Source organism: Eurypyga helias, unplaced genomic scaffold (genome assembly GCF_000690775.1).
Source record: "Eurypyga helias isolate BGI_N326 unplaced genomic scaffold, ASM69077v1 scaffold33304, whole genome shotgun sequence".
Classification (NCBI taxonomy): domain Eukaryota; kingdom Metazoa; phylum Chordata; class Aves; order Eurypygiformes; family Eurypygidae; genus Eurypyga; species Eurypyga helias.
The window spans coordinates 26,564-48,172 of NW_010248679.1; the positions used below are offsets into that span (position 1 = coordinate 26,564).

Consider the following 21,609-nt stretch of genomic DNA (forward strand, 5'->3'; position numbering starts at 1 on the left):
AAGGACAATCCAGAAAGCGTAGCATAAAATAAACATTAGGATTTTTTTTTTATATATGCATTCACAGTATATCTTCATCAATTGAAATTTAATCACCTTTTTACAATTTAGAGGAAAAGGCACTTTTTAGAGTAGTTAAGCCATGTATCATCAATACCATGAAGCTAACCTATCAGTTATAATAGCTCCTATAAAATACCACAGTGAAATTGCAATAAGCCTAGAAAATGGGCTACAAATCCCAGATATGCTCAAGCAAGCACTGAACCAAAAATAAAAATAGGTAGATAGGAAACCAAGAACTAGATAGCATTCATCTAATTCACGACCACTAACAGCAGAGATCACAGGCCAAGGTTTTACAGCATCTTATTCAGCTCCAAATGGCAATTACTGGACAGGGACTTAAATTATAAAAACCTTCCCTCTTCAAAACAAGTTAAATTTCTAACAGTTTCTTTCTATTCTCTTCACACAGAATAGCTCTTACATTTCTCAAAAGCACCTTACAAATTAACATTTGAAAACATTTAATGTTCTCAAATAATGAAGAACATTGATGTTGCAGTATTTATCGTGCTGGGATATGTTTATTACAGACTGATTCTCACACATTCTCCTCTTCCAAACACTATTCTGATAAGAAAAGAATAGACTGCACTACCATGAAGACATTTAAATTTGAAAAGTCTCTTCTCCTCATGCCCTCCTCTAAAGAACAAATTCTTAAAAATTAATTAGGATCTTATTTTAGAAAAAAGCTATGGGAAACTCCAATGATTAGAACTGTACAAAGACACAAGGACAGCTGGGGTTTTTTTCCTTCACTTAAAAACATTGCTCCCAGAGCTGAAGGCACAAAACACCAAACTTTGTCATTTGTAGTCTCAGATTTAGAACAGACTCAGACCAAAGAAAGCATGTTGTCTCACAGGTTACTACCTTGCTTCAAGTTTTTTGTATATACCTTTTTCCCCTCACCATACAGAAGTAAACCAAGCAGAAGACAGTAAGGACAATTTTTTCAAAGCGCACTTTTGAGAGAAAAAAAAATTAATGACATAAGTCATCATTGTGCCACAATCCATCCTAGAATGCTTTCAGTACCAGAAAAAACTTAAAATAACTTTGTTTTGACTTTCACTGCAAGAGGAAACAGGTTTTCCATACAGATGTAAGATATATACTGAAAATGTTAAGTAACACCCCCCTACAGCTTTTCCTTCACTCAGTTCAAAACAGGTACTGAAAAACTGTCTTAACAGTTTCTGTCATTAAAGAACACACAAGTATTCCATTACAATAGAATTGTAGTGGAAAGAATTTAACTGTTAACAAAAGCAAGCAAACAAATCAGGTAGCAGTGGTACTGGTAACTTCAGCATTTCATTACCTATCTACAACATTAGGAAACAAGCATGAGAGGGACGTGCCTTTTAAAAAACCCTCTAAGGACAGTGCACATTAGCTTACAATAATAAAAGAACCTACCAGTGCATTCTGGTTTCCTGAAGCCTTTTTTATATTTCTTGCTGGCATTCCATGAAGATGACTAAATCTACTCTGGAAACCTATAAAAAACAAATTAAGAATATTTCCTATACCATATAACCAATAAAATTCACCATTACATACCAATCTATTAATCTGACTTCAGATAAACAAAACCACCTTGATATTGTCAACCATTGTACTAGTGGAATCACAAAGCACAGAACAAGAAAAGTGAAAGAAAGTCTAATTTGTCATGAAAGTGAACATTCCTGTAAAAATTTTTACTGCCATCCTGGTTCTGTGTACAGTTGGCTGCATAAGCAGAGCATACTAACCTACAGCAGGCAAGAGATTTTTGCATCACTTAAACCTTTATTAGTACTAAAAAAATGTTAAATCTGGTGTATATGCAGAGACCAAGACCTCAGAAACAATTCCAAGAATCAGGAAAATAAGCCTCAGAAAAGAATTCAATGCATTCAGTGTGCAGAGTAGTTTAAAAGTGATTTGACCACTGCTGACATAAAAGCTCTGTATTTGAATGCGAAAGAAAATCCTTGAGGCAGAGGGAAGGTACAACAAAATTCTTTGGCAGCAGGCTGAAGTCTGACAAAATCCATCTTTAGACAAGAGTGGGTTCCCAGCTGTAAATGTAGTCTAATGCTGGTACATCCTACCATTGGATACACTGGATCCACAGCTGTCTGAAGTATTTTAAAGAGGGGGGTGGGGAGCAGGAAATACATATTTTCTAAGTTACAATCTCAGTCCTTGCTCTAAAGGAACCCTTCCCTCTTCTCTACAAACAATATGGCCTGACCATGAAGAAACCAAAGTGGATGGTCACACTAGTCCTTCTAGCCTTTGAATTCATGAATGTCTACAGAATTCTAAACATTATCACAGAAGCCAAGAACAAAATGGAATATAAAAATTCACTTTAAATAACTTAATTCTCGATGCAAACATCAGTAGAACAAATAAAAGAGCAGGCTATCAAAATGAGCCAAGTTTTACACTTTGACTTATCCAATTATTGACTTTCTAAAAATTATTTCTCTCTAATGATATCTTAAAAATTAAATTGTTCAGGGACACAAACTGCTAACTCCAAAATCTTGTCAATTTTTTAATATATTTTGTATAACCCACAGACACCTTTCTCTTGTATCTGAGTGATTCTACAGTTTGCAGTTGCTTGATTGCTACTTACCTCTCCTCCCCGAACGGGACATAAGAGGGAAAGTCCCGGTTAAGATACTTTCAAAGACTGGATCAGGCAATTCTCTTTCCAATTCTGTAGAATCGTCTTGTTCCCACCACGGAATGACTCCTGTAATTCCGCATGCTCCACCAGATTCATTTTCATGAAACCAATCACTCTGTTCATCATCACCTGTGTGAGATCAGCATCTCCCCAAGCCCCCCAAAAAAGAGGGAGGAGCAGAGAAGATAAAAATCAGATGTTAGCATCAATAAACACTCTGACAGGACAATTATTTCTTTTGTGCTAGAGCTGTGTAACAATAACTCGTACATAGCAGTTCTATTTGGAAAGTGTTTCAAACCAGCATGACAGGCATTGCCATCAATGAAGCCACATAAAAAGTAACGTTTTAAAACCAATTTACAATAGTGAAACACAATAATAAACTAGTTAATCCTTTGGCAATGACTGCAGGGAAATCCATTTAAGTTACTGCACTTTACATATTAAGAAAAAACAAGCCTTAATCTCCTGCAGAGAATTAAAAGGTATAAAACTGTGAAACCAGTTCTTTGCAGCTGATAATGGTATATAATTAGCTTAATTTCATGATTTGTATGGCTAGTAAAAGGGTAGAACAATCATGAACAGATGTGACTAAATGAAGTTAATCTGATTAAGTTCATTTAGAAATAAGTTTTGAAAAAGTTGATTTTAAATGAAAACTGACAGTATCATGTGACTGAGAATTATACTGCATTATACAAAGCTGGTCATTTTTACTGACAATATTCATAGCTGTAGTATTTAAATATCTGGATTTAAAGTCAAAAGTAAGACAAACTGAAAATCTGATCTTAAACTTACTTCATAAACACACTGGCAACTAAAAATAAACTGCTATGCTTGTTTTAAAACATGTTCTTTTATACAGAACAGGTAGTTCACACAAGATCAGAAAAGACCTTTTTAAGACATGGCAAGCTTCCTTTGTTACACCCAAAAATTAGATTTCAAAGGATGTGCTGTATATTTTAATTGTACTTCAAAGTATGCAAACCATGCATCATATTCCTGCATATAAACTATTTGTTTAGCATTTCAATTTTTCATTAGGCAGGACTAAGCAAGACAAATGCAAGATTTATTAGGCACAATTTTCAAGAACAAAAAGCATTTGTCTAAAATTTCATTGCCACTCAGCCTCCCAATAGGAAAATATAAATAATGAAAACCCAAGCCAAGATTTGAGGAAAAATAAAGTTCAACACACTTTCTCCAAGTAACTGTTGCAATGAAAAGAATACTTCAAGACCAAGCACAAGTCAAAATGGCTGTAAACATAAAAAAAAATATAGAATAATTAAGGTCCCTCAAAGTTCACTTTCAAGTGAAATGTGGTACTTTCATCTTTAATGATGACTGCTATCAGCAAAACTAGCAGAGGCAAGAGAACAGTAACTTTCAGATGGAGGAAGGGGAAAACAGAGGTGGAAAGAGAGATGTATGTCCAAGTAAGATAAAAGTTTCCTTGTGTTCCTGGCACATTTCAGATTACTCTCCACATTTATTCTAAACCTCATTCACAGCTATGACATTTCACAAAGGCATTCACCATCAAGTCCATCTTCGTTTTGTTACAGCCAGGTATGGTTTCTTTGGAGGATGGCTAAGAGTACTGAACAGAGAAAGTGGTGGTGATCGAGGGAAATATCACACCTTTTCATTAGGCTGACGTGTGATTCAGAATTAGGTTTGAACTCCTTTTGAGTTCCTGACAGTATTTCTTATAAGCCAAAGTCTCTAGAGCTTTCAATGTATGACAAAATTCAGACAAAGTTTATCTACATAAGAGTTTGGAAGATCTAAACAAAGAAGTCTTCTTACACAAAATTCAGCTATAAAACTATGTAGAGAGTATGTAGTGAACATTGCGTTTCACAGTTGGCTCAAGGACAAAAACCTGTAAGAGGTATGCAGTGCAGTCTTGGAACAAAGACCTATAATTTAGGTCTGGCCTGGTGGGCTACGGGTTCAAGTCCTGCACTTGGGTCATAACAACCCCATGGAATGCTACAGGCTTGGGGACAAGGGATTGGAAAGCGGCCCGGAGGAAAAGGCCCTGGGGGTGTTGGTCAACAGCTGGCTGAATACGAGCCAGCAGTGTGCCCAGGTGGCCAAGAAGGCCAACAGCATCCTGGCCTGTATCAGGAACAACGTGGCCAGCAGGACCAGGGCAGGGATTGTCCCCCTGTACTTGGCACTGATGAGGCTGCACCTCGAAAGCTGTGTTCAGTTTTGGGCCCCTCACTGCGAGAAAGACACTGACGGTCTGGAGTGTGTCCAGAGAAGGGCAACAAAGCTGGGGAAGGGTCTGGAGCATAAGTCCTGTGAGGAGCGGCTGAGTGAGCTGGGGGCTTCAGCCTGGAGAAGAGGAGGCTCAGGGAGACCTTAATCACTCTCTACAGCCACCTGAAAGGAGGGTGCAGAGAGGTGGGGGTTGGTCTCTTCTTCCAAGTGACAAGTGATAGGATGAAAGGAAATGGCTTCAAGTTGCACCAGGAGAGGTTTAGAGTGGATAGGAGGAAAATATTCTTCACTGAAAAGGTGGTTGAGCCACCATGCCTGGAGGTATTTAAAAAACATGTAGATGAGGCACGTAGGGACATGGTTTAGTGGTGGATTTAGCACTGTTAGGTTAACATTTGGACCTGATGATCTTAATGGTTTCTTCCAACTTTAATGATCCTATGATTCTAAAAACAGTGGCTATGGAAGGAAACTGGTATCTTTCCTGTATATCAAACAAGAGCTCTTTGGGATAAAATAAAAAACTACTAATATTCACATTGCACAAAAAGGAAAAGCATGTTAAGCAACTATCTGTTAAGGCATCTCACCTGTTCTGCTACAATACACTTCTCTAAGCTCTTATGCTGCTTACTGCCAAAGGCAGAATAAAGGACTTCAAATTTGAACCTTTTAGGGTTTTCCCACGTGGATGCAGGTATACCTAGCTTTTAGCTTCTTTGTGCACTCTAAACAACTCTGAACTCTTTGACTATTTTCAATCATATCACTTTGAGGCAAGCATAAACCTATTAATACTGTTCGTACACAGGTGAAAGCACCCACAGGCATTCTGTTTACCAGTTGCTCCACCCTGAATGGATGCCCTTTTCAAAAGGAGTCAGGGGAGACCACTGCATTTAATCAATTCCTGACCTCATATATATAGGCAATATAACACAGAAGCCTCCCCGCTCAAGAGTTTGGTAACCAAATACTTGCATTTTATGCTAGTTAATTCGCAGCTCTCAAAAGGCAACACAGTATATATAGAAAACATGAACAGTTGAGACTTAAAAATTCAAAGCAGCATATTTTACTTCAAAATACTTCAAAAGACTCACTACACTGTCCTTTCCTCTTAGGGCTGCCGAACCTCTACTCAGCACAAGATCACAGAAAATTATCGTATGTGTTCAAGGTACAGGAAAGGTAAAACCAACTCCAGATCTCCGAAACCTGATCTCTGAGCCCATGCATTCTCCTAACCACATATTTAAAATACAACAAACTTGTCTGTGGGTAATGTTAATGCTTCAAGGAATTACTTCAGAGCAATTTACATTCAATTATAGTTCTACTGATCAGTGGGGAAAAAAAACCCAACACAAATCAATCCCCAAAAACCCCCACCAACCAAACCAAAAAGAAAACCCAACATTTTAAGCTTTCCCCTTCACCCAATTACTATCTCCCCAATTTTCACTTCTGTGTTACTGAGTTTACATGTTTATTTTATTAGCACTCTTTTCATGTGGATGAGGCTTTGAGCAACCTGGTCCAGTGGAGGGTGTCCCTGCCCATGGCAGGGGGGTTGGAACTAGATGATCTTTAAGGTCCCTTCCAACCCAAACCATTCTGTGATTCTATGTTAAATTACTTGCCTTTCCCTTTTAAGTTTATAAAATGATTTGTCAGCTTCCTATGGTTTCTCTATGAGCAAAGACCCCATCTGCATCACCATCAGTTTCACATTCGGAATATCTTCACCCGAACTGTATTTTAGCTAAAGCAGTGCAGGATTACAACAAACAGACTTTCCACTACACACAAAACTAGGAAGAGGGGGAAAATTCTGTTTATTTCAAAATGGCCAGACTACCCTCCATAGCAGTCACATACAGTGTACATGTGCTTGCATGTAACAACCACAACCTGCTTTGAGAGCCTACCACAAAAAGAGCCTGGCATCAGTGTCCTGTAAACACCACTTGACACTGTGCTGCTCCATTATCCATCAACTCGCACACAGAGAGCAATAGCACACGGTCTGTGAAACACCCTAGGATGCCAGTCTCATTTCCATGACCAGTATATCTCTTTCTAGGTTAAAAAACCCTCCACTGCTAACAGCTGTAATAATTACCTGGAGACATCAGATTAACTGCAGCACAGACAAGAAGTTGCAGAAAAGCAGAAACTTAAGTTACCCATCCACAAAGGCACACTGCATCTTGCTTTGTGCTTTGCAGAGCCACCTTGGCAAAAGGGATAGCAGGACATCAATATTCTGATTCAAGCTGGAGAACTTCACAAGAAGGCCTCCCCCCAACTCCTGTCCAGTGTAATACCATACCCTGTGCTAGAGTAGGACTGTACATGTGTGCCATTAATAAACTGTACTAAGGATACCACGTGATTTCAACTTTATGTTCACCTCTACCACTGTGATCCACATGCAATATTTAGGATTGCAACTATTTGGGTCATATACAAGAATTTAATGTTATTACTTTGTCACCTGCAAAAATTATAAACAAATTAGCCATAAGAGTTCAAAACTGGTGTGATTACACTTAACACTGCACATTGTATTTCTTTTATATATGGAGAAGGACACCCTGACACAAATCAGTTTCTCACTAGAAAAGACAAAGGATGGAATTCTCATATACTGAATCAGTAGTGGGTCATCTTCATAAAGGACACAGTAATGAATATAATGTTTAATCATAAAACAATGAATCGCTATCTTTAAAAGCTTAGCCACATCCACACTGGAACTCTGACATTCCCTGACCTTCTCCAATTTTAACTGTTTAACACTTTATTAATATAATTTTCCTTCCTACTTGCTTAAATCTTAAAGGACATTTCAAGTGCTGCATGTCATGATTTAAGAGGTCTTAAGTCAAACTTTGAATTTCCCCAAGTGTACTAGTAGGTGCAGATGGACTAGGAATGCAGAATATAATGTTTTATTTGCCATGCCCACACTATAAAATTTATTGAATAATATACCTCCAATTTGATTTTTTTCCCCCAAAACAGCAATAATATCAACTAGTGTTTAAATAATGTTACAGTTTTGTTAACATTGTGTTGAAAGCTGAACTTATAAAGCACGTTTGTAAAGCCCACCTGTAAAGTGCCTTGAAAGTGCAGGAGATCCTACTAACTCGGCTTATAATGTCTGTATTATATGCTGCTGTGTAAGATTAGACCCTTTCTTTTTAAAGACTTCTTGCTGAAGTTGTCCACACCAGGCTTAACACTGCTTTGCAATAAAGTCTTTAATAACTGCAAAACAGCCATTTATGAAGATGTTATTCGGAACAAAGGAAAGAGAAGGAAGAAAAAGGAAAGTCACATGGATTTCTCGCTCAGTTCTTTCACTTTGTTGGCAGGCTCTCCCACCTCCATACTCAAGGGCTCAAGGGCTTAGTATTTACAGAGGATTTTAATTTTTTTTGCTAACTATATTAAATCTTACCCCAGATCTTGCCCATTAACAAACCTTTGAAAAAAATACAAGTCATAAGAACTCCCTTGAGGTTTATTAATAGTTAGCAATTAATAGGTAGCAGCTATCTTCTTCACTGACTGTACCAGTACTGAGCATTTTGTGATCTTCAAGCGTTTGCTGGCTAACTGCACAGTGTATACAATGTTTCACAGAAGAAAGTCCCATATTGGGACTGTGAAACACTGAGTACCAATTGCTTCTGCCAGAAGATACTATGATAGTAGAATAGTGAACCGCAATATAGCCACTTCTGTCCTCTCACATGACCTAGCATCAGCACCTGGATAACTTGGAAAAGGAGGACAAGCATGGCTAGGCTCAGATGAGGACTTCGTAAGAACAAAACAAATCAAACAAACAAGCTCTAAGACTGGAAGAGGCAGGCTGGAAACAAAGAGGGTATAAAGTGGGTATTTTTAAATGTTAGATGGCACACCACGTATTAGAAGCTCAACACAGGATTTTCCAGTCTCAGCAATTTTCTTTTATCATAGCAATTGATGGCAATTAAAATATATCTAGCAATTAACTCACTACTACCCCCAATTATAGCTACACCTGGTCTTCTTGAATCCAATTATAAAAGCTGAAGTTCTTCTGAAAGTCTGTGTACAGAGGAGTAGAGTTATTGTGGTGGAATTTATTTCCTTTCCCTTTCTGAAACAATTTTGGAAAGTGTTGCAAGGTCAGGCACTCCAAAGTTCAGAACTAAATACTCAACTATTTGACTGACTGGCCAACTGCTCAGAGAAATTGCTGCTTTAGATCACTTTCTTTTCTGGAATGTTTGTCCCATAGAATGGATATGCTTTGGGAATTAATTAGGGTTTTATGAAGAGTATTCATCTACAATAAATGGAATATGGTTCTTAATCTCAGAGACACAAAATGAACAAATCTTGCCCTGGAGAACAGGATCCTCTTGTCCTCTGCTACCCAAACTTCTGAACGATGGCAAGCACATAATTTAAACCAAGTATTTCACCAGGCAGCATTAATCAATCTCTGGTTCTCCACTTGACTTAGCGGAAACCTGAAGTCAGAAGTGCAGAAAATTTGAACTACAAATGAGGTCAAGATGCTGATATTCTGAACATATATCCTGGAGGAGGGACACTGGGAAAACAGGAATCAGCTTAGCTTTTAAAAAACACACAAAAATCAGCCAGTTCTCCCTTTGATACATTTTCATCCTGCCATCTCCCAGCTTCGTTTCTCTCATCTAGGCTTTTTTTTTGCTTTTATCAGATTTATTTTCTCCTTCCTTCATTCTTTTCATATATTTGTATACATCTCAGCTACAAATTATTCCACAGAGATAAAATAACCTCATTTTACTTCATAACAGAAGTACAAAGATAAAAATTACTAGAATTTTCTTTTGGGGGAATAAGTATTATGAGAAAACAAACAATTCTGGTTTTACAGTAGGATCTATGATTATACTTTCACAGACAAGTCTTCACAAAACCAAAGCTATAATACAGAACGAAGAATATCTGAGAGGCAGTGTAAAGCTAATGGTCTTCTGATCATTCCCACAAAATAACTAGTTCAAAGCAGAGATTAAAAAAGAAAAATTTTGTGCTGACAATATCCTTCTCTAATTATTGTCATTATATTTATTCATATTTCAAAACACTATTTCAGGTCTAATGCTTTCTGCTTGAAAATTACAAATCAAACAGAAAAAAATTACAGCATTATAGTAAAGAACCAACACTAAAAAGATAACACCACATCAGAGAAAGAACACCGTTGTTCACCAATCCCTCCCCTTTACTCCTCCCACAAAATATATGAGAAAGCCAGAAAGTTAACAGAGACATTTTCAAACATATTATTAAAAGATTTAAATAATTTAGTTCAGGACAAAAATATTGATACAAATATATCAGAAGGGTAATTCAAATAAATCATGTAATTATGAAATGTGGTAGGTCACATTATATACCAATATAGAAGAAAAAAATTTTTAAAAACTGTAAGCCAGGAAAAACTCATATAAGGAAGTAAAGGGAAATCTTTGTGACTTGTCTCATATTGAAATACTTTGAATCTGAAGTTAAAAGATCAATCTAAACTTTCAAAAAGAGTAAATTCTTTTAAAAAGCTATGTTAGCACAACTGAAAACAGGTACTCTGTAGCACGAGTTACTGCTGAGCAAGGAAGGTAACACTTCTAAGTCTGAAAAATCATCTCCCTACTGTAACATTAAAGCAGAAGATAAAAAAACAAAAGAAACTGAATTACACATTAGAGAGAAAAAAACCCAAAAACAAAGACAAAAAACCAATCACAATGAACCTTTAACCTAGATCTGTGGAATGGGCCAGGATTTATTTTCTTGCAAACACTTAATAGTCTGTGGCAAACTGCATAATAATCTCCATTTCCATTAACATAGAATTGCCAACAGAAAACCAAGTCTTAATCATGTCTCTTTTTTGTATACTGTCAAAGAGTGATTTCCTAGTGCATGAGCTGGGCACAAAGATGCTAGCATAATACAGGTAAGTGTGTTGCACTTAAAGATGGCAATAAACACTAAAGCTGGGGGAAAAACAATAAAAAAATCTTACACTATGATCCTCAATAGTTTTATCACATTAGAACATGATGCATACTAAAGGAAAATTTTGAACCTTCAGTGCATTTTAGATTAATGAAAAAAAATTTCAGCAGGGAGGACATTAATCTTTTATTCATTTTTCAAACAAACCACCGAATGATAACACTATAAAATTCTGCCATATCAATTTGGAAGAAAAAAAGGACACCTCAAAAATACTTTGAGAAGCAGTACTATGATCACAGAGTCCTGACCAAAAATTGGAGCAACAGAAAAATTAAAACTTAATATAGGTAATTTTTGGAGATGCTTATTATATTACAGAGAATGCTTTTAGAGACAGCTTTTCACCAAGTCATGGATTCAGGACACCCTGTGGTAACATTTCAAAAAACCCAGTAAGAAAGCTATACTTTAGCTCATTAAAAGAACAATAGCAACTGAGACACAGTAATTAGCCTATGGAATAACTTATAACGCTTACAGAATTTCAACTGATGTGGTTTGAGGGGTGGAGAAGGGAAAGATTGTTTCAATACCTTGTCTTCCCTCATCATTGGTAAACAAACCAGCATCACTGCTGCTCAGACTGCTGGATTCACTGTAATAAGAGAAAGAAAAACAGATCAAAAGAACAATTGATCTTTCAGTCGTAAAATTTTAAGGAGACAAGGCTGTGCTCAAATTGAACTTAAGCCCAACAAAGATCGGAAAAAAAATAGGATGATTATTTTTTTAATCAAACTGCAAACATCCTAGTTCCATTAACTACAAAGCATATTATTTTTGGCACATAAAACCACGGGAATCTAATGGTACCCTGACAGTAAGCCAGATGTGACTGCAACGAGGTGCTGACACAATTGATGCATTTTATTATCTGCTTCCATCAAATGCTCACTGCTTCCTTCTTATGCTGTGCAATTCAGCTTGATCCTGGAACACCACTGCTCAATAAAATAAGAAAAGTCTCAATCAAAAGCAACCTAAGCCTTCCTTCAGCACATGAAATGTAAGAGTCTGAAAAAATCAAATTACCATTCTAAACACAATTTGCAAGTATCCTGGAAAAGACACTGCTTAAGGTTTCATGACATACTACTTGGGAAGAAAGAAAAAAGTTTATAACACAGCTAGCCAATTAAATAAAATTAAAGGTTACCCTGAAGAAAATAAGCAGGATCAACGATCATAACAGCAATAAAAAACAGAAGGTACAGTTTTCTTTCGTGTGACTTCCATCATGGCCTTAAAATTAAAATTTATGTATACAACATGCACACACTTCTCTTTGAATTTAAAGACATCAAAAGGTAAAGTATTTTGTTCTTTGCTGTATCAACATTGTTACAAACAATATTCCATGTCTCTACATTTTAAACCAGAATTGTCTTAACAATACAGATCACACAAAACCACAGAATTACAGATCATACTTCTAGCGAGTTTCACACAAAAGGATTTTTTTGTAAACTATTTACTTTCATTTTCGTCAACAGAGTAGCTCTGCTAAGGAAGTAATATTCTCACCAAAATTTAATCACCTTTTACTTAGCAATATGTAGATCTGGGGTTTCTTTGGGAAAAAAACCAACAACAACAACAAAACAACCCCCAACAAAACCCAAGTCATTTCGGTTTACCACACAAATTTAAGTACAACTTACAAATTCTATGGCTACCACAAGGTTCCATACAAGCTATTTATAAGAATTTGAGGTCTGTTTACCTTTCTATACCTATTCATATTAAAACATACATGCAGTTTGTTACTTGAATTTAGTTGCTTTCAATTATTTGAAATAGCAAGCTGGTCTAGTGCAAGGTGTCCCTGCCCATGGCAGGGGGGTTGGAACTAGATGGGCTTTAAGGTTCCTTCCAACCCAAACCATTCTGTGATTCTATGATTCTGTGATTTTTAGTTAGTTTCTAATAATAAATTAGTTTTACTTTTGTTTCTAAATAACAAGTACATTTTGGAAAATTGTTTCCTTTTAAATATTAATCTCTCACAAACGTAAGCACCAATTTTTTTTTAAAGCTTGTTAATACGAATTATATAAGATTCATCTAATTTGTGTTTAATTATAAATACCTAGTTGGTTTTTGAATCTTTCTTTTAGATGATTTGAAACAATACGGCATCAGGAGACACAAAGCAGCGATTTAAGAAAAGGTATATACAGCTCTGCGTTTGAAGAGTAGGTTTTCTTAATCTTTGTTGTTTCTTCTGCTTATCCATATTCTTACTGTATAAGCAATACTATCACCTTTTATACAGAATATAATCAGAACAGACTTAAGCTTCCACAATTGCCCTAAGCAGAAGAAAGATGACAGGCATGCAATGAGAACAGAACCATCTTTCATGAGGGAGACCAAAATTTGAACTTTCTAGGGTTGCAAATCCTAGCAACTTCTTTCTAGCAAGCATCCCATCCTCACTTTATTTACAACATAGATGGCTTTACTGTCCTTACATTTCATTGTACACAATTTTACATCACATATCTCAAAGAAAAATGACCCCCTTGTCATAGATTCTTCCTATCCATTTGTTGTTTAATTGTACTTTCAAAAACGAAAGCTAGGAAACCCTTTCAACCCTAGTATTTTGGCCACTTTCCACACAAAAATTTACAGTATTGGGAACAGCCTCCTTCCTTCCTTTTTTTTTTTTAAGATACTTCAATTCTGCAGTAATTCCTACTGAAAGACTAGCCAGTTCATGAAAACATATTTGCTTGAAATTTTCAAAATTACAAATAATAATGTTTGTTTAAAAAAAAACAACCCCAAACCATAACACTAGCATATCCATGGCAGCCACAGGGTTCATTGTCCTCAGGCTACAGTCAAATAGGGCAGGGATCACATGTGAGGTAATTGCTACACGTCAGTCATTTCTCTTAATCAATTCAAAACTTCTGGGATTAATACATTAATATCTAAGTACATGAAAGCTGTTATGGTGAAATTTATTTCCAGTTTTAATATATTTTTGCACTCTATATTGCTAATTCCTCTGCTTTGTAATGAGAATTTGACTCCCCACGTAACTTCCAGGAAACAGAAAAAAGCTACAGATTCCTTTTAGTCCTATAACATAGGGTATGCAAGCAAAAACTTGGAAAGAACACCTCTGCTATCCAAAAAGCTTTCACGGCTTTATTTATACATTTGCAAAAACAAAGAAGAAATAATTGGTTTTGGTAGTCATTATTACTACCAAACTGTCCCATACCATCGTTTCATGAGACCTGTGACCTTTGTTGGCTAACTAAGCTTGGCCCCAAGGACTCACCAGCCGCTGTACTTCTACTGAATGGCCGGCCAGCGGGCAGGTATTTCACTGCTGCTCTCTTTCAAAAGGGGCAATTGAGATTTCCCCTCTATTTAGTCACTTAAAAACACAATTGCCAAAGCTTGCAGGAATTAAATATCACCCAGAACTCCTTGCATTGCCAACCTTGGCCGAAACCTGCCAAGGAGATTAGCACTGAGGATAAAGGAGAACGAGCAAAGGACAGGCTCTGATGACAAAAAAAAAAATCTCCTTTCATTGGTTTCTCAAAACCAACCTAACAGGAATTCATCTTTGGGATCATTTAGATGCTGACATTTTAAGAGCTTGAGGACTCCTGCTTGTGCTTCTGAACCCTGCACTTAAAAACCAGTTATTGTTGTTTGGTGTTTGAACACACACACAGATAGAAGACTGCAAAAGAAGCATCACTTGGCATTTTCAGTGTGCCCTTCAAATACACGTTATGTTATTTTCAAGTAATTTCATGTATACACTGAAAACTTCTCACCAGATTTAGACCCAAGCAATTTAACTCTCATTAAAAATTACTGGTCTGTTTTCAAAAACTGAACTTCTAAAAAATTAATAATTTTTGGAATAATTAAACTGTATGTACACAAATGTACAAAATTAGAGCAGCTTTGTACACTCCATTTTTTCCTTTCCAGCAAGTGTTGCTGAAGCACAAGTCTTGAGTCTTATCCCAGATGCACTCTGTATTTTGTGCAACCTTACAAAAACTCATGTTCCCTTTTAAAATCTCAGCTTTTACTTTTAGAACATAATCTCTGGAACAAAGTTTTCTAGTTGTTTCTAATACTTCAGGCTAAATTATCTCAAACAATACAGGCACTATTGTATTTAAGTAAAATTAGTTTAAAACAAGTTTAAAAAATTCACATGTAAAATATTCAGATATAATATGCACCCGAGAGGCTTAGATATGGTAGGTTTCTAATCACATTTTTGAATGCAAGTTTTCTAATTCAGTGGTTTCCAAACCTTTTGGTACAGACGACCATCGCAAAAAATTCGTTAGAATGACAGGCCATCACTCAACTGTGTGCATAAGCAGAAAACACTCTGAAGATGACAATGGTTTTAAAGGCCATTTACTGGGGCCAGAGACATATGTCTGAAGTATAATTTGAAAAACCACAACATTAACTGTAACAAAACATTAAGCATTTTGAAGAGGAAGATGAATTCTTAAATCAATAATGTTTATTTTGTGTGGGAAAAAAATTATTCAGACTGACATGGAAGTAGCACACTTTTGGGAGTCAATGAGAGGATTTTCACATTGATTAATCTTTTTTCCACACAGAAATTAGCTACAGAATTTCTGAGTTGGAGAACTGTTACCTTTGAGCAGGAAGTGTTTTATAAATGAAGTGACAAGACTATGGACATATGATAAACTATGCAATGGTTTCTAGCTCCATGGGAGTTTTTAATCATCTGGTTTTAGGTACCAAACTTGGGGGAACAGAGTATCACAAAGAGGGAAGTTTTCTAAAGGCTTCCTGCCAACATACACTCCCGTCTTGCATGTCAAAGTGAGATGTCTGAAGTTACACTGCCTGACCTGAAGGACAGATTCTGCTCTAGTAATTAAGACATTAGGAACAATCTTTAAGACTCAGTATTCCTTCAGCTGCTTATTGTGTGCAGGTGAGGGACAAAACTAGTATGTGACAAAAAGACTTAGAAGAACTTTTCCAGCAACAACTGGAGTTAGTCACCAATACTGCTGCTGTTAAAGTTACCACTCTGCTCTAGTCAAAACCCCTGGGTACTCTCTGAACCTCAATTCTATCTCTCCAGTAAGAGCAAGGCTTAACAATTTATAGATGAAATGCCTACAAAAAAATAGGGACACTAGTGCTGTCAAGAAACTGACCAAAATTACGTGTTTTAATATGAGTCTTGTTGACAGTTCTGCACTCAGAAACAGACACATGGAATAAACATAATCAAGCTTACCAGGCTCTGCAGGTAACATCCCTTGTGTATGGTGGAAAAAATGACTTACGCCTTACTGTGTTGTCAAAATAATACTTTGGAAACAATTACCATTGTAGTATGACTGCTGTCTGGAATGGATGGATGAGGTGTACTGCCAAAGGGTCATCACTCCCCCATTTTTCTAATGGTAAGCTCAGGTGTTTCTGAACTGTAAATTGGTTTTTGCATTTCATAAATGATGTATATCCCTTGGCAACCTGCAGACTTTTTATGCCCATGACACACAAGAACATACTGTCTAAATGGTGACTCTAAACACTGACAACCTTTCTGATGAATAGAGATAACAATCAAAGCACCAATGTCTAGAAATTGGAAAAACACTTAATTTTTGTCTGAGAACTGTCACTAGTTGAAATACCCAGAAAAAAACATATTAATCATTTGTATATTCTGTCATTCTTAATCTTGAAACAATTAGAATGTATTCTTTCAAAAAAAACATTTCCTTGGTTATTCTTCTGCTATATGACTATTTATGCTGAACTCCTTAATCTGAGAAACTCATACATATAGAAAATGGACTTAAAAAAATTAGTAACTTGTTAAAACTGATATTATTTACACTAACATTTTAACTCTGGAATTAAAAAACACCCCAAAGATTCCCAATTCAAGCAAGAGTAATAAAAGCCAACAAACGTTATCCAAAGTTTCTGTAAAAAGGAAGAGAAAGAATAACCTGTCACTCATGTTCTCATCTGAGCCTTTTTGCTCCTCATACTCCATTTTGTCCTTATTTGCTTGGTTCACTTCTTCATTTTCTATAACTACTCCTTCATCCAAGATTTCTGGTCCTTGTCGTGATGCAGCTACTTTTCTTTTTTTCACTTTGCTCTTTGAAAACTCTTGGTGTTGGTATGATTTATTGTTATTGTCCATTTCTTGATCTCTGCTGTTATCCTGCTGTTGAGTTATGGTCAGTGCATTAGAGACTTCTGATGGCAGATCTATCGCCATCCGTTTTACCTTTCTTCTCCTGCGCAAAGTTCTGTTTCCCAAGCTGTCAACAGCCAAATCTGGTTCATGCCACAGAGGTCTTTTGCCTCTAATGTTATTTAAGTTTGAGGAAGGCCTACGTTTAGCAACCAACAACTGGTCATCAGAGTCACTGTGGTCCTTCTTATTAGCATGATTCTCCCTGTAGTCTTTGTTTGATTCTTCTAAACTGGAATCAGAACCTTCACTTAAGCAGTGACCAGTCTCCCAGGGATGGTGGGTGGTAAACGAACGTCTTTTTCTTCCCCTCCTTTTCCTTGCCTGTCGCTTTAGAAGACAAGACACGCTTCGAGAATGATCTCCAGTATCAGCAAAACCTCCTCTGGCTTGCTCCGAACTTTCCTCCAGTGCTGAGACTAGATCATGAACCAGCTCCTCCATAGTCCTACTGAAATGCCTATGTTTCAAGGAAAGAAAAAAACACAACACAAGAAAACAACAAATTAATCTGAAGCGTTAAGCATAAACTCTATAACCATTTTATGTGCCAAAATCATTTTAGTCACTTTAGGCAAGATAGTCTGAATGTCCATCCTATAAAGACTATTGTATTTCTGCTGAGACACAAAGCCATGCCAACCAGCCCTATACAATTCACAACACATCAGCATACATCCTTTTTCACAAGGTATCTTCCCAAATTTCCACGTTGGAAAGAGGAGGGGCTGGGAGGAGATCCCCCATTTGGTTTTGACCTCACTATTATTGTTTGGTTTTAATTCACCTCATCGTATTTTTATGATTTTCAGGGATTCTGCATGGCGAGAGCATCAACAAAGATCATTCACCCAATTTCAGGTAGGACACATGTTTTAAATCTACGAATGGGAAATGGAATACATAATATTCCTCCTTGATAGTATACTGTGAGTTCTGTTTAAGAGTTGTCATTATGATAAAATGTTTTAAGCATAATTATCTCTTCATGCTGCCTAACCAATGACTTTTTTTTATAGCGACTGATTCAGTCTTTCCAAACATCCCATCTGTTTCATTTTTTAAAAGATACTGATTCAGTGGAGTGATATTAAGTTGAGAGAATACTCTGCTACAGGTAATTCTAGAATATTAAACACAAAGTTTCCCACTACATGTAGGCAACTCACATCCACAGAATCACATGCTTGTGTAAGGATAAATATCCCTAAACACACAGTATCTGATTAAGGCCTTATCCTTTAAATGTTTTGCTCCTTCCTCCTCAAATTTCAGTAGCATTTAGCATGTCTTTAACTCAGTATGCTTCAGTAAGTTCACCCAAGCATTACACGGACATAATTACGAAAAGAAGAGAAACATTAAATGATTGCTGCTGAACTCTAATCCCTCTCTGAAGGCTGTGAACTTTCTCTGTATACAGAGCAATCAAATTCTCACATCAAAGCACCAGAGACCCCTTTCATTTAGGTAAAGCAGAGAATAATGTTCATGTTCTTTACTGCCAACTGATAAATATGGAAGACAGTAAATTATGTAGAGAACATTTAAAGTAAGACTCTTCACTTTGTTTTACAACATAAATCGATGGAGGAATTAAATGGTTTTCTACCCATACCAGCAGAGTTGTAAACGTGGAGAAAATCTAGACACATAGCACACAGGTTCCCTCACACCACAAACACCAGCGTTAAAGGTACTTAATGGTGATGGCCAAGTTGACAGTCATGAATGTAAAGCCCACAAATTTTCAATATTAATGTGGGAACTGAAGACTATGTTTAATGAGAAAACTAAGCTGGGCAGGAAATATCTTACCTAAGGGAATGATACCTTCTCCTTTAAACCTTTTTCAGAAGTACTTACTTTAAACACTTCAACTGCGAGACCAACAAAAGCACAGAGAGTGGTAGAAACACAAGCTCATTTTAAAATCCTGAAACTACTGTGATATTTGCATTTATCTGCCATACCTCTTTTTCTGTCCTGCTGTAAACTCTAGTCCTATTACTCCCTCTTAACCTAACATTTTCTTTGGCTCTCAGTACAGCAGAATCATCATATTGTCTTTTAAGTGGTGAGACAGCTCTGGAAGAATGTTATACTTTCTCCTTAATCCATTTGATTCCAAGAATCAAACCCTCCATAATCACACAAAAATACTTCTGAGAAGAAACACAGTAGGAAAAGAATTCCAACTGAAACAATAACATTCTGAAAATTCAGAGGGAAAGAAAAAAAGTGGAAGCCAATTAACCTAGAAATTACTTAGAGACATGTGGCATCAATATGATTTCAAATTGATTCTTACATGGAGTTTACAAAATTTCAATTACTGACGAGGGTTTTAGGAGGGTGTGGGGATTTTTTGCTTGTGTAGTAGAAATTTCAACCACCAGTAGAAACAAGCACAGGTATATTTATACAGGGTTTCTACACATGATGCTTAGACAGATGCATTAACCCACGTTTCTCAGCAGCTATAACTGCACAACAGTGAGGGCACTAGCCCCTTTAAACACCCCTGAAAGACAGGTATCCTTGCAGATGTGCATATCAAAAATTTCCTTGAGATTTAAGGGGCTAATACTTCCACACTAATATAACAGGAGAATCGAACAGAAACTCCAGTGCATTTATTTGGGTTAACTGGAGACATGAATTTCCCCAGCTGCCTGCCCAGCCCTTCTGCCACAGGCTTTCACATACATAGCGAACTGATAGAAGCAGAGGGGCACCAAAAACTGAACTGGTAGGCTTAAACATACATTTAGGTCCTAAACCAAACAGGTTTCTGCTAACTTGCCAGAATATGAAGTAGCATATCTCTTGTAGCCCATTCTCCTAGGGCCCTGCCGCAAAGGGAAGACAGGGACATTAACATCTTACACCACAGCTTATGATTAATTCGTTCAATTCAGTATCTCTAATCCATATGGATAACTATACCACTGAAATCAACGTAGCTTCTTAAGTGGGCATACCAATTTACTCCAGATAATGGCATAAATATGGTGGTAAGGTTGCCTTAGTTCAAGATCAAACATATCCATCTTGGATTTATATATCTGATCTAAACTTGCCTTGAATTCCCCCCAAAATACTGTCAGTACAGACTATGCCAGATCAAAAGATGAAACCCAAGAAGGGTGAACACATTTAAGTGTTTTTGAAGTGAAGGGATAACGTGATTCGTAAAAGATAGAACAGTTAATCTGAAACCTCTCTCTAAAATTCAAGAGCATATTTCTATAACAGCATTAGTTGCAAGACTGAGGTAGTCTGATAAATTTCTCCATTCTTTACAACCAGCTGTCAAGCTTGTATTCCAAACCTATGAAGTAATTTTAATCATTGCTGCAGATGTTACTGTAACAAAAATATTTGCATTTGAAATAGGTTGAAAAATAACCACAAGAAGTATTAAAGACATTACCAGTATCAACTGCATTCAGTAAGATGAGAAATTTCAGAGGTTGTAATAAGGAATGCAGAACAACATATTGAAGTACATAAAATATTAAGTTGAGACATAGTTTAGCATGACTCACATAAGGCTATAAAAATGCTGTTACAGCAACAGCCCACAGCTAGCAATAAACTGTAATTTCTTCACCAGGAGAAGATTTTACTTTACTATAAGAAAATTTGCTTTGCCTACACTGACCTTTACATTTATCTGAAGCAATTTTAATGTAGTTCACCAAATGCTGACCCATTTCCTCTCCAGCCCTTACCAGAAGAGACCATAAAAGTACTGTTGCAGGAAACAGTAACTGCTTTCACCTACTCCAAAACAGTTCACACAGCATGTGTTCAGTATTAATATTTGTACTGAAACACCTAACGCAAGTAACAGGCACTTGCTTTTTCAGTGAAAAGTCAAATATCACTTTTGTTCACCTCCCACCTAAAGCATATAACAACACAGAGCTCTGACTGCTCACAAAATATTTAACAAACACTTACAGACTGATGGGAAAACTAATTGAGTTGCACAGCTCCTAAGGAGAGGCAGTATCACCTTTATTAAACAGACAGCTGCGTTTACATTTACTTTCTAGTTCTGTACCTTTCCCTGTTAATAGATATGGGGTTTCTTACAGGTAAAGTTAGGCTGCATCTATGTCTCATCAGTCCCAAAAAGAACCATGACTTTTACTGCCTTTTTTGCTGCCTGAGACCATAAGAAAAATCAAGTAGACCCTTGAACATCAGGATTATTGTGCTGGATTCAGCAAGGAAAGGG

The 21,609-nt window shown here is 36.6% G+C and overlaps 1 protein-coding gene across 1 annotated transcript; it reads right to left on the reverse strand.

Moving 5' to 3' along the window:
• Window positions 1–1,491: 1,491 nt before the first annotated feature.
• On the reverse strand, window positions 1,492–17,813 carry GPATCH2 (G patch domain containing 2; the record flags this gene model as incomplete). The annotated part of the gene is made up of 4 exons (XM_010151147.1): window positions 17,107–17,813; window positions 11,629–11,690; window positions 2,708–2,890; window positions 1,492–1,571 (listed from the first exon to the last, which is right to left on the reverse strand). Coding segments are annotated over exons 1-4 (1,023 nt in total), but the record flags the coding sequence as incomplete, so codon positions are not given.
• Between the last annotated feature and the right edge of the window lie 3,796 nt (window positions 17,814–21,609).